This window comes from Onthophagus taurus, chromosome 3 (assembly GCF_036711975.1).
Source record: "Onthophagus taurus isolate NC chromosome 3, IU_Otau_3.0, whole genome shotgun sequence".
In the NCBI taxonomy this organism is placed as follows: Eukaryota; Metazoa; Arthropoda; class Insecta; order Coleoptera; family Scarabaeidae; genus Onthophagus; species Onthophagus taurus.
In genome coordinates, this window is record NC_091968.1 from 3,614,767 (window position 1) to 3,628,743 (window position 13,977).

Consider the following 13,977-nt stretch of genomic DNA (forward strand, 5'->3'; position numbering starts at 1 on the left):
AACATCAGAAATATGCTTGTTGTTGCATAAACGATGTAGGATTTTCTTCGAGATGGATTTTTCGGCGGGTAATAAGCCGCTATTTGTAACCGGGTTATCACCGGGCCGAAATAGTCTTTGTAAATATTAACAAAGAGCTTTTTATTAAGACTTGTTTTGTTACGATTCATTTTAGGAATGATTTAAAATGAACCGAGCTTTTTTTTATGTAGAAAAATTTCTTTCTTTTTAATCTTTCTGCAATTAAATAAATTATAGGGTTTTATTTCTCGTAATATTACATCTGAATTTTAAATCTACTCAATATGGTGTTAGCGGCGAAAAAAAGGTAATTTTTGAATTATTCATGTAGCGACGAAACGCATCTGGTGCGTTGCAAAAATGTTCTGTTGCATGTTTAATTCGGTTTTTTAGAATCCCGTAATATTATTCAATTTAAAAGACCCGCCCACGGAACATTAACGGAATTCTCACATTAATTTTCGACTTTTTATTTATAATTTCTATTAAAATCAAAGACGTCCCACAAACGTCTTAAATGTCAATGATGCAGAGGATTAAATATTTATGAGATTTAAATGTTTTTTCTTGCATAATACAGATTAAAGAAGAGAAATGGAAGAAAAAGGATTTGTAGTTCTAGGTCTAGGTCTATTTCAAAAAACTATTGACGCTAACGACTTCACAGTGGTTCAGAGGCGCAAAAAGCGTGGGTCCTTGTTAGGAACTACCTATGGAACAGCAAATGATAGTGAATTGAAGCGAGCAATTCGATATGCTCATCTTCATATTTATGGTCTTGATCCAAAAACAAAGTCAAGCGACCTAGAAAAATATTTAAATAATAAAGGATTTAATTCTGTCCAGTGTTGTCAGCTGGATTCTAAGTATCCTCAAAACTATTCGTCGTTTAAATTATCCGTCCCATTAGCAAAACTTGATTATGTAAAGAATCCGGAGATTTGGCCGTCTGGAACGTGTCTGAATCGTTTTTTAGACCGAATTCTACGGAAAAAGAGTCAAACATAATTATTTCTCGAAATAACACATTTAAAAGTCGTACAGTTTCTACTATTGCTACTAATAATAGAAATGATATAAAAATAGCAAACATTAACATACAGGGGCTCTCTAACAAATTAAACCGCTTACAACTTATTTTACAAAATGAATATAACATTGACATAATATGTTTTGTTGAACACTGGTTGGGAGAGCAGGAGCTAGAATCTATAAACTTGGGGTGCTATAACATTGCAGCTCACTACTGCAGAGCGCCATCTCTAAACGCACATGGAGGTATTGTAATTGTCACAAAACCGACGCGACGTTGACTACACAAGTCCTGGATTTATTAATGTTCTCCAAAGTAAGATGCTTGGAAATATGTGCAATTCTTCTACCTAAATTAAATAGTGTAATAATTGCGATTTACCATCCTCCGAACGGAGATAAAATTGAAATGTTGGAAAAGTTGGAAAATATGCTAACTCAAATAAAACACACTTATAAAAATAAAAATTTATTTCTCATTGGCGACTATAATATCTGTGTCAACGAATCATCAGCAATCACTTCAAATTTCCTCGATTTGATGGCGGAGTTTGGGCTACATCCACTTTTTAGCGAGCCGTCTAGAGTTGGTGGAAAACGATGTATAGATAACATCTTTGTAGATAGGTATATGTATGCTCAAGATACCGTCTCCGTTAACATGCACCTAGGTGACCATTTAAGTCAAATCGCAACATTACAATTAAAATCTGAAACTAAACAAAACATAATAAACAATAAAAGCATTGAAGCACTGAAGGTAATAATGAAACAAACAGATTGGGGTGTCATAAATGGTGAAGAATATGATGCTCAGACATCATATACTCAATTTCATAACCTTTTCATGAAAAGCCTAAACACCGCGTGTCCAGAAATCATAATCACGAGAAAATTCTCTAGATGATTAACTTGAGAAAATTAAAAATCGTTTAGATGCGCTAAGTACGATCATTGAAGTTACGCATGACCAATATTATAAAGATGTCTACAAAATAGTAAAATCTGAGTATATAGTAAAAATGGACAAAGCAAAAAGAGATGCATACGGAAAATACATACATTTCTCTGCGAATAGAATATCTGCTGCGTGGAGATTGGTAAAAGAGGAAACAAGTAAATCAAAAAACCCGAAATACACAAATAATTCTAATCTAAACGCGAATAAGCTGAACGATTTCTTTGTAAATATTGGAACCGCACAAATATACTCCTCTTCTAACATTGAGGAAACCACAATGCCACTCATAACTAACTCGAAAATAGAAAACTTTCAACAAATTGATGAGCAAGAAATCATAAATGTTATACGATCTCTAAACAATAAAAACACGAAAGACATATATGGTGTATCAGTAACGCTATTAAAGTCCATAGATACAACAATTTCCAAACAACTGTGCAAAATACTAAACAAATGTCTAAAGGAGGGGGTCTTTCCCTCAGAATTAAAGATCGCTAAAGTAATACCGATTTACAAAAATGGTGATATAAATGATTGTAAAAACTATAGGCCAAAATTTTGAGTTATCTAGAGGACAACAATATTATAACGAAATTCCAGCACGGTTATCAGAGGGATAAATCTACCAGTACAGCACTCCTAAGCTTGCAAAAAGAAATCATTCAGGGTTTTGATCTTCAGCAATACACACAGGTGGCTTTCTGTGATCTTAGTAAAGCTTTTGGTAGCGTTGATCATAGGATACTGTTATATAAACTGGAGAGATACGGATTTCAGTATGGAGCTCTGAGACAAATTAAATCTTGCCTATGTGAAAGAAAACAATGTGTATACTGGAAAGATCGCCAATCAGAATGGAAAGATATAACGACGGGTGTTCCGCAAGGCTCGGTACTGGGGCCCTTCTTTTTCTTTTGTACATAAACGACTTACCAGAAAATATCCCAACAAACTTAATGTGCTTATATGCCGACGATACTTCGCTTATGAATAGAGATACAAATGTAGAAATCCTAAAACTAAAAACCGAACAGACAATACGTGAAGCAGAAGACTGGTTTAACTGCAATAAATTAAAACTGAATACGGATAAAACTAAAATACTCACCTTTTATACCAAACGAAGAGGCGAGGTAACAAATCAAACAGTAAAATTTCTGGGTGTTACTCTGAATCAAACTCTCACTTGATCGGATCATATAACAAAACTAAAACAACGATTAGCTGGCTCGCTGTACAGGGTGTCCAAAACTGTATCTCGGCTATCCGAAAACGTAAAAACGGGTTCTAATAGATTTTTTCACGTAGAATCCAATGGTGCACGTAGAATTTTTCTAGTCATCACGGTTTTTGAATTATAAAGAGTTAAGTATTTTAAAAGTTGAGTATTCAGTATTTGAGTTGTGTTTATAACTCAAAAAGCGTGATGACTAGAAAAATTCTACGTGCACCATTGGATTCCACGTGAAAAAATCTCTTAGAACCCGTTTTTACTTTTTTACTAAGTTTCCGGATAGCCGAGATACAGGAGGTGTCTGAAAATCGTAAATTTCAAACACTCCCTGTATATCAAAAACGAAGAGGGCTATGAAAATTTGGTTTGCGCCATTATAAGTTTCACAAAAAAGTAGCTCAGGTTCGCGAAAGCCGCAACTTTCTATCTTTCATAATAACTGAGATACAATGCAAACCCATCGAAATTTGGACACCCTGTTTGCTAACCCTCATAGGTTAGCAAAACAAAATCTGTGAATTTTTCTGGCATCGCTCTTATTCTTGCACTAGTTCTGTTTTTTCCTTCTTCGCCTTTTTTCTGTCCATTCACTTCTTCTCCATTCACTTCCTTGTCATTCACTTCTTTTCCATTCACGTCTTCTCCATTTATTTCTTCCTTTTTCTCTGTCGAATCTTCTTTTATGTACTCGTGTTCTTTCTTTTCTTGATTTTCAATACTTTTATTTTGAACGTCTGGTTTGAAAAAGATGTCTCTAGCAACTTTGATTCGTTTCGTTTCTTTACAACCTTCACAAAAAAATTCTGAATCTTCATAATTGATGTTCTGGCGCTTTAACAAATCTCTCGTGTATATCTTTGATTGGTGTGCAAGTCGTTTATGCCATCGTTGTAAGGTACCTACAGTTACTCCTACATTTGCTCTATATCCAAAATCTGCATGTTTCATTCGATACAGCTTTCCATCTCTTAATGCTATGGCAACAACTATATTATTTTTAATAAATTTACATATTTTTTCATCTGATGTGATTTTATATCCTTTCGACAGTGTAATTCCCAAAGAAAATAGATTTACCTTCAAACCTGGTACATACAAAATATTTTTCAAATCTACCAATTCTTTCCATTGAATGCCTTTAACCGAATTCTTCCTACTCCTGTAGCATCTAAGAAATTTCCATCTCCAATTTTTATTTTCTTGCTGGTTCCAATGTTTCCATTTCTACAAATTGTTCTCCTTGAACACAGGTGATCGCTTGCACCATTGTCCAATATCCAATCTGTCTTGTTTATTGTCTCACTTAGTAAGGCTACGCTTATGAACGGATTGACTTTATCGTTTTTATAAGGTTTCTCATAATGTTTGTTGTTTCTTTGATCTTTAAACCAGCAATTTTTTGTGATGTGACCTTGTTTTTTACAAATATGACATATTCGATTATCTCTTTTTTTTTTAATTTTGTTTAATATGTCCCGTGATGTTAATTCATATATTGATTGATTGAACTGACTTCCATGCAGATACAAAATGTTTGTACGGTTCTGACAACGACATGATTATCTTTGTCATTAACATTTGGTCGAAAATTGGTTCTCCTATCTGTTTTAATTGACTACCAATTTCTTCCAATTTCTGTGTCAGTTTTTATGTGAATCACCTGTATAAGCAGTAATCATTTTTAGATTTAACAAAACCTAAATCTAACAGATAACTGTTTATTTTGCCATTTCAACACCTTGATGCTTGTTTAAGTCCGTATAAAGATTTATTTAATTTTGGGTACACATCCTGGTTTACCAGGTTATCTTCCTGTAAGTCACCATTCAAGAATGCAGTTTTGACATCTAATTGTTTAAAATGAAGTCTATAACAAGTACGTATCGATAACAATGTTCTTATGGTTGCCAGTCTCGCAACAGGCGAATAAACTTCTTGATAATCAAAAGAATACAAGACGTGCTTTATATCGAAATTCCAAGTTTTCGTCGATTGGTTTAGACGTAAGTGGGTCTTTTTTTCGTTTCATTTAATTCTTCAATACTATCGGGTAGGTTTTCTACATAGGATAATACATTGAACGTCATGTACATTTCGTAATCATTGTATTTTTCTGGAAGTTTTCTTGTTCTTTTGTTTCCTTGCTCCTCGACATTTTCAATTTTGTTTTTTTCGATATTTTCATCATCAGTTTGTTCAATTTCTGCTTCTTCTTTATTTTCCCTTTCTTCATTATTTTCTTTCATTTCATTATCTTCATCATTTTTGATATATAACCTTTTCTCTTTATAATAAAAATAATCTTCCTTGAATATATATCTCTTGTAACTTTTACCCTGTATATTCCATAAACGATATCCTGTATTTGTATAATCATTAAATAATTCGTAATTTTAATGTTTTTTAATTTTTTGTGTCTAACAATAAGATGTTCAAAGTGACTGAATTTGGCAGTAACAAAAAAAAATTACATGATGGAAAATACCCCTAAATTTTGATTTATTATACACACATTTCAACTATGGCAATGGAAAAAATGATATCTGGTTATCCGGCATATCTATCCGGCCATTATGATTATAATTTCTGATACTTTAATTAATAGTTGGCGATATTTCCACAAAGATCCGTCAAGAAATGAATTTTATAGCGAATTTTGAAAGTTATCGTTGAAAATTGCAACATCGAAAATTTTATCAAAACTTCAAATATTGTTTTCTCAAAAACTAAAAGTTATTTTTCAAAACGGGTTGGTTCATTGGAAAGAAGACACTTTTATTAACACTTTGAGAAATTTTCATACTTATATTCCAAGAAATGGATTTTATACGAATTTTTAAAACCCAATCGGCAAAAATTGCAAAGTTCGAAAAAATTGTCGATTATTTCAAAAATTTATTTCTCTAGAACTAAAAGTGATTTTTCAAAACGGCTTTTTGCATTAAAAAGAGGATACTTTAATTAATAATTGGTGATATTTCCACAAGGATCCTTCAAAAAATTAATTTTATAGCGAATTTTGAAAGTTATCAATGAAAATTGCAACATCGAAAATTTTATCAAAACTTCAAGTATTGTTTTCTCAAAAACTAAAAGTTATTTTTCAAAACGGGTTTGTTCATTGGAAAGAGGATACTTTTATTAACACTTTGAGAAATTTTCATTCTTATATTCCAAGAAATGGATTTTATACGAATTTTTAAAACTCAATCGGCAAAAATTGCAAAGTTCGAAAAAATTGTCGATAATTTCAAAAATTTATTTATCAAGAACTGAAAGTGATTTTTCAAAACGGCTTTTTACATTAAAAAGAGGATACTTCAATTAATAATTGGTGATATTTCCACAAGGATCGTTCAAAAAATTAATTTTATAGCGAATTTTGAAAGTTATCAATGAAAATTGCAACATCGAAAATTTTATCAAAACTTCAAATATTGTTTTCTCAAAAACTAAAAGTTCTTTTTCAAAACGTATTAGTTCATTGGAAAGAGGACACTCTTATTAACACTTTGGGAAATTTTCATACTCATATTCCAAGAACTGGATTTTATACGAATTTTTAAAACTTAATCGGCGAAAATTGAAAAATTGTCGATCATTTCAAAAATTTATTTCTTAAGAACTGAAAGTGATTTTTCAAAACGGCTTTTTGCATTAAAAAGAGGATACTTTAATTAATAATTGGTGATATTTCCACAAGGATCCTTCAAAAAATTAATTTTATAGCGAATTTTGAAAGTTATCAATGAAAATTGCAACATCGAAAATTTTATCAAAACTTCAAATATTGTATTCTCAAAAACTAAAAGTTATTTTTCAAAACGGGTTAGTTCATTGGAAAGAGGACACTCTTATTAACACTTTGGGAAATTTTCATACTCATATTCCAAGAAATGGACTTTATATGAATTTTTTAAACTTAATCGGCAAAAATTGCAAAATTCAAAAAAATTGTCGGATACTTTAATTAATAATCGAAAGTGATAACAGCGACAGTTCTGTTAGTAATGAATATGATGATGAATTACAAGCGAACAGAAGGAAACTAGACGAAACTGCAACAAGAGATTTTATATATCGTATTGGGATTGTTACAATGAAGTTGCTAAAGACAAACCTGATATAAATAAAGTTGTATTCAATGAAAACAGTCCTATTGGGGTTAAACTTGATTATTATCTACAGTGTCCAAAACCTAAAAGTGATACTAATTCCTGTCAATGGTGGATAATTACTTCTCTCATCTTCTTCTTTATTGTTTCTGCCTCCTTCTGATCCATTTTTATATCCTCTTTGACCTTTTCCTCTAAAACTTCCACGTTCTCTATTCCATCCATTATTATGCTCCTTACAATATTGGACAATCTCTTTTATAATTCATTTCTTGTAAATTGAAATGCAGCCAGTTTCTCATTTTCAACTTTTCTTTCCATATTACCATATTTTATTTTTCTCTTCTCCACTTCTGCTCATAATTTTCCTATTGCCACATCCAATTTTAATTCATTTACTGGTGTATTTTCCAAAATGGTCATCACTGTATCTAAAAATCTTCTTTTAATTAAAAAGTCTTCTTCTTTTAATTCAACTCCTGTGGAACTTAACTGCCTCGCCACTTCTTCAAATTCTCTAATGAACTGTTCAAACTCTTCAAGTTCTTTTAATTTACTATTCGTGTTTCTTTTAAGCACTCTCTGTATTGAGGTTATGAAATTCTCCATTATTTCTTCAGAATGGTATTAATAATTAAAAACACTTAAGTGTGCTCAAGAACTCTGAACTAGTTCATTGATTCGTTCTAGTTTTGGAATAGCAACTAACACTAGACCTAGAACTAGAATCATTCGGGTTAAGCCGTCTTAAGAGACGTGCGGCTAAACCCGAATGTTTCTAGTTCTAGGTCTAGTGTTAGTGTTAGTGTTAGCTCCAGTTTTAGTTATTATTCAGCACTAGATTGTATATTTTTATTGAACTAACTAATGGTGTGAATACCAGATACTCCCTTCCCCTTATTAATCCTTTACATTTTTTTACTGTAAATAAATTTTGTCATCTAAAAATGTCCGAAATCAACTTTCACCAATAAACTTAAACGTTTGGGTTTGTATTGTTTAAATTTTAATGTTTTCAATTTCTTCTTTGGTATTTTTTTTCTTTCACATTTACTTTCACTGATGGTCCATATAATAAAGAACTCGTTCATATGGTATTTCACTTTTTTTGACCACACCCGAACTCCTCGAGTTTTATATGAGCGAAAGCTCGCGATGACTCACCGAAAAAAAACCCGGACGATTCTCATCTACATATTTCACTTTCATTTCATTTATCATTTTTTGAAATAAAATCAGTATGTGCTTTAAAAATCTTTATTTTCTACGATAACATTTACGACTAGAAAACAAATCTTAATTTTAACCTATTTTGAAAGATAATATTTCATCTATAAACAACTAAATAAGCACTTGAGGTGGTTAATATTTATATCCTCCGTTTGAATCGTAAGCTTGGCTAATTGTATTATCGTAAATTTGAGTTTGATGCTTTCCAACCCATCCGTTATTAATATTGTTATTTAATGGAGCTACTCCGAATGAATGACCACCGTAATGTGAAAAATCTGTGGGGTATTTTCCAATTAATCCTGAACTTATCGGGGTTTCAAATCCCGCTGGGGTTGGGCAATCTTGTAATGATCCTTGATAAGCTCCCAAACCTAAGTGAGCACCGCTGCCGTAGTTGTTAGTAACTCCTGAAAACGATGCCCCAGTTCCGATTAAAGAGGATGCTCCAGTTACTCCACCAGAATGAATTCCTCCACTAAAAATTCCTCCATTATAAACTCCTCCACTAGAAAATCCTCCATTATAAATTCCTCCACCATAAACTCCACCACTTTGATAAACAGGAACTCCTACACTAATCGGAGTTTGAATTCTAACTGGATAAGGTTGTGGTACAACCACAGGATATGGTTGAGCAACTGGAACTTGAACTGGTTGTGGAACTCTAACATAAACAGGTTGTTGAACTGGAACAGGAACTGGTTTTGGGATGGTTACCGGAACTGGTCTTGTAATGGTAACGGGTACAGGTTGTGGTACATGAATTGGAACTGGTCTTGGTACTTCAACGGGTCTTGGTACAGCAACGGGAACAGGAACCGGTCTATTTACATGCACTTTAATTGGTTGTGGTACTGGAATTGCAACTTTTTGCGTTTGATGATTAACAGTAGTCCCAGTTTGTACTACTCCTGGTTTGCCATGAAAACCATGAGAAAAACTAGCTCCTTCTTGGACGTTTGTTAAATCAATTCCTTGGCTAATTCCATGTGATGCCTCATTTGAGGAATACTCTATAGTGTTGTATTCTGAATGACCGGATGAAGCAGCTGAAGCTGAAAAACCTCCCGTTGCGTAACCCGTACTATATCCTCCACTTGATACCGGTGGTTCCAATAAACCATGTAAGTTCCCACAAGAAACAACTCCCAAGCAAATTACAAGGATCTACGAAAAAAAATTGATTAGATAAAAACATTTCTTCATTCAACATCTTACCAATAAAGACTTCATTTTTGTGTATATGTTGGAGAACTTTGCCGAATGATGCTTTAAGTTTGAAATTTCGACTTTTTATATTCGCCCAAATCCACTTTCACCCGTCTGTCCCACCAATTCCGAGAAGAAATGGTTCACGATAAAACGCTTGACAAGAAGTGTTTTATTATACGGAACTGTATCTGTTTAAAAATTGGAGGTGTGTTTTTTCGATTAATGCAGCAGGTGGTCCTCTAAATATATAATAAATTTCTTCTATAAATTAATTATTATTTTCTTTACAGAAACTCATTAATTTCCCATCTCATTATTAAATTATTAAATCAATATCACCGGAATTTAATTTCCGAATTATTTTAATTAAAATTTTAATCCTATAATAAAACTATTTATATCACTTAAAAAATGACTCTATTGATTCAACAAAATATAAAATAGGTCGTGTCCTATATTTTAATCCAACATAATTTTTGATTTTACGTGACACCGGAAATGGAATACGTTGTCGCCATCGAAGCAATCTGCTTTTGACGTCCCGTCACATCGGACAATCGGTACGTTAAACGCGAGTTCATCGAGAATTAAACAATAATAAAAAAAAAGAGAGCACACCGACCGGTATTGCGAATGGGATTAATGGCCGTTTGTTTTTACGTCGAACGCAGCGGAAAATAATGTATGTGTATGTGGCACCTGCTTTTTCCGTACAAAATCTATTGCCTGTTGTCTCCACCTCAAAATCTATATGGTCATAAATTATTGAAGATATATCAAAGGAATCGAAAAGAAAATCCCACACAAAAGTAATAAATAACAAAAATTTGTTGTTGTGTTTTTTATATTATTTAGAAATCGAATTGACAGAAAGTTTAACGCTTAAAACAATGATGAATAAGACTTTTGTTAGATTTTCTTTAATTTTTAGAGTGGACTTTAGTTACAAACAAAAGTACAGTTTTTAACACATAAACATAGAGAATTGTGTGTGCACTCTTCTGCTTTTCTTAATTTGACCTTTTATCTCTTGTTTATCATTAGCAATAAAAATTCAAAATTTCTGGGTGATTGCTGGGGGCCGATATCTCGATTTCTACATATTTTTTTATAAATTGGTTGAATATTAATTAATGATGAATATTTAACCACTATGGATGCGAGAAATCCTCTTAAATTAAGCCTAGGACAGATTTAAGTGCGGTTCTCATTTACGATGAATTGCTGTCAGAGATTTATACTATCTATTGCGCAACATCGCCTAATTTCACAATGTTAAATCTTCGTTAATGAAGTAGTACCCAACCTAAACGGATCTGCCAATTTCTTTTTTAATTCAAAGAGATATTATGCAAAACCATTCCACAACACTTTACACATTAACCCATTAATGTCCAAAAGAGAAAACTAAATCTGTTTTTCTTTGTAATACTTGACGTACTTTATTTTTCGGTTTACATACATCATTTTTTCATGGCCTCGATGCGATGCCGCGGAAACAATAATAACACAACTTTACAACAACAAAGTTTTTTTTGGTGCCCTAGATATCTTCAATCAAATTTTTATGTGCCCAGGTTACGAATATATTCATGAAAGTAGTGAATGTGCTCTTGTTTTTTATGATTTTTACATATCTTATATCTTGAACAATTACACTAGTTTACAAATTTTAATCAATTTTTTCCTCGAAGACTGCGATATTTTTTTTATAACGTAGAATGTTGTGCTGATTCTGAAACTGTCCTTAGTTTTTCTCCATCACGTCCAGTTTTTGAGATATACAAAATATATTATAGTATATTTTACAGTATATTTTTTCTTTTGCATAGTGTGCTTCTGTAGCTATATGGACATGAAAGTAGAGATCCAGACCAACATTTTGAGGTATTGATGGCATAAATCGCACTTTCCGTTATTTTGCTACAGCCTAAAACAACTCAACAAAATCACATTTTTGGCATTTTTTTAACACTTAATCGCACCGTAACGAAAAACAATTATATATGAACAAAAATGTTAGCTATTCTGTAGTAGTAAGAACAGTTAATTCTCTAAATTTCGAAGCATTGGACTCCATGGTCGAATGTATTTTACCGAAGATATCGTTAATTTACGACAATCATGCAAAATTTCATTTTTTTGCCATTTTCACTGTTTTATTGAAACATTATTACGAACAATTTTTTTTAATAAAGAGGTGTTTTAACTCTTCCAGGCACTAAGTATAAACATTAAATTCACTGAAATCAATGTTATTTTACCTGTTCTAAATGTTGAACATTAAGCATATCAAGTAAAACTGAAACAGATTCGTTAAATTGTAATTGTGACGTTATTTGTCTCACTGAGACTAATCTTAATGACTGATGACTGATGGAGGCTGCTTTACAGTGATTATATTATTTTTAGACGAGACAGAAAGTCTTCGATCTCTCATAAGGAGAATGGTGGTAGTGTTCTTCTGGCTATACGAAGAAGCGTGTCAGCGACACCTCTACCAGAATTAACAGCAATTTTGCTTAATGTAGTACTGCTGCATAGTCCTTTCCACCACGACAATGGGCTCATCGATGCCAGGCTTGTATTTTCCCATATAACAGCTCTACTCCACAAACCTTCATTATACTTTGCCAAATCAGCCATAACGTCTACATTCATTCGTTTCAATTTCCTCTTCGTGAGAGAGATTACATTCTTTGGAGGTTGGATCTAACATTGTAGCAGCCAAGTGTATAGGGCTCCAACGAGATTTGCAAGGTAATGTAAGGCTTATGTTTCAGTTCTTGTTGCTATTTATTTCGGATAGTAAAGCAGAAAAAACTTGAACATTTTTCGCTCCTTTTATAACATCGGATGATATTTGGATTATACATTGTTTGATTGAGGGAGAACTTAAAACATGATTGCATAAAAGATGCAGTGTGTGTGCCAAACATCGTAAAGGTACCAAGTGAAGATATATTTCTTTAAGTAGCCTAAACGCTTTTGTCATATTGGCCGCGTTAACACCAATCACTACAAAAAATTTATGGGCTGGTCCATATTTTTCTAATATCTTCCCCATTTCGTGTGTGTAATGAATTCCGAAGTATGTCTATTTGCTTTGGTTAGCAAAAATTCGACAAAGAACGGCTCGGGTTTTGTAATAACGAAATTGATAACACCTTCATTGCGCATAGTGCTCCAACAATCACACTATAAATGCCAATTTGCTAGATAGGTCGCAATTGTTTAAAAAATTGTTTCCACAAAGGGTGCTCGACCATTGACAAGGGAGAACCCCTCACATAATATACAGGCTGTCCCGTTAAGCGTAAGAGGTTTCGGAAGAAAATCCTTATAGGCAAAGTGCGTAAGAGCATTTTAAGCATTTTATACTCTTTAAAAAGATATTTTCAGTAAGACCGTTCGGTTTAAAACAAATAAGCTAGAGGGCGTTATCTGCAGCGATGCCAGCGATTATATATTATTATCCATATTCTCCACCATATTGTTTTATATCAGGCCTTAACAGATACCGGTTCTGATAACAGACCGAACTATTATCATCGACTTTTAAATATGATTCGGGCAAATCCAAACCTTTTATCACAAATGCTATGGATGCATGAAGCATCTTTCAACAAGCCAGTGTAAACTGGCATAGGATGCGTTCTTTATTCAACCAAACCCCACATTGCTTTCACCCCTTTATCTATGGGATAGACTAAACGACCTGACTTTTCAAGAAAAACCAATAACCAGGGAAAATATGACAAAATACTAATTGCTATTAGAAACGTGTCCAGGGCTGAGACTTAAACAGCGTTTTTTTTCCGTCGAAACTGGATGAAATAAATGCATCGAGGTTTATGGAAGGCATTTAGGACATTTGTGAGCTACTTTTGCCATACATTTAATTAATTCTAAGTGTTTTGGTATATTTTATTTTATTATCATTGTTGATGTTTCATTGATCCGTTGGCTTTTAAACACGCCTCAAAAGTAGTTTCGAACCAGTGCTTAGCTTGGATAAAGTGTGAAGGAAGGTTCTAGGTAATTAATAACATTTTTGTGCTCTCTTATTTGTTTGCTAAGGTAATTTGATCCGATTAAGACATGCAAATTTTTAACATTTTCTTCTATAATTAGAGAATGGATGGAGATATCGAGATGCGGTTTTC

The 13,977-nt window shown here is 32.8% G+C and overlaps 2 protein-coding genes and 1 long non-coding RNA gene across 4 annotated transcripts in view; 1 reads left to right on the forward strand and 2 right to left on the reverse strand.

Moving 5' to 3' along the window:
• Window positions 1-13,977, forward strand: part of LOC111418340 (discs large 1) — a 439,942-nt gene that overhangs the window by 47,249 nt on the left and 378,716 nt on the right. The window lies entirely within an intron of this gene.
• LOC139429276 (uncharacterized) lies at window positions 7,196-8,036 on the reverse strand. Its single transcript, XR_011639958.1, has 3 exons — window positions 7,860-8,036; window positions 7,372-7,797; window positions 7,196-7,309 (listed from the first exon to the last, which is right to left on the reverse strand). It is a non-coding gene; the product is annotated as an uncharacterized lncRNA (long non-coding RNA).
• LOC111421246 (uncharacterized) lies at window positions 8,610-9,903 on the reverse strand. The gene is made up of 2 exons (XM_023054388.2): window positions 9,818-9,903; window positions 8,610-9,766 (listed from the first exon to the last, which is right to left on the reverse strand). Exons 1-2 carry the CDS (start codon window positions 9,830-9,832, stop codon window positions 8,729-8,731), a joined length of 1,053 nt encoding a protein of 350 aa, XP_022910156.2. The 5' UTR covers window positions 9,833-9,903; the 3' UTR covers window positions 8,610-8,728.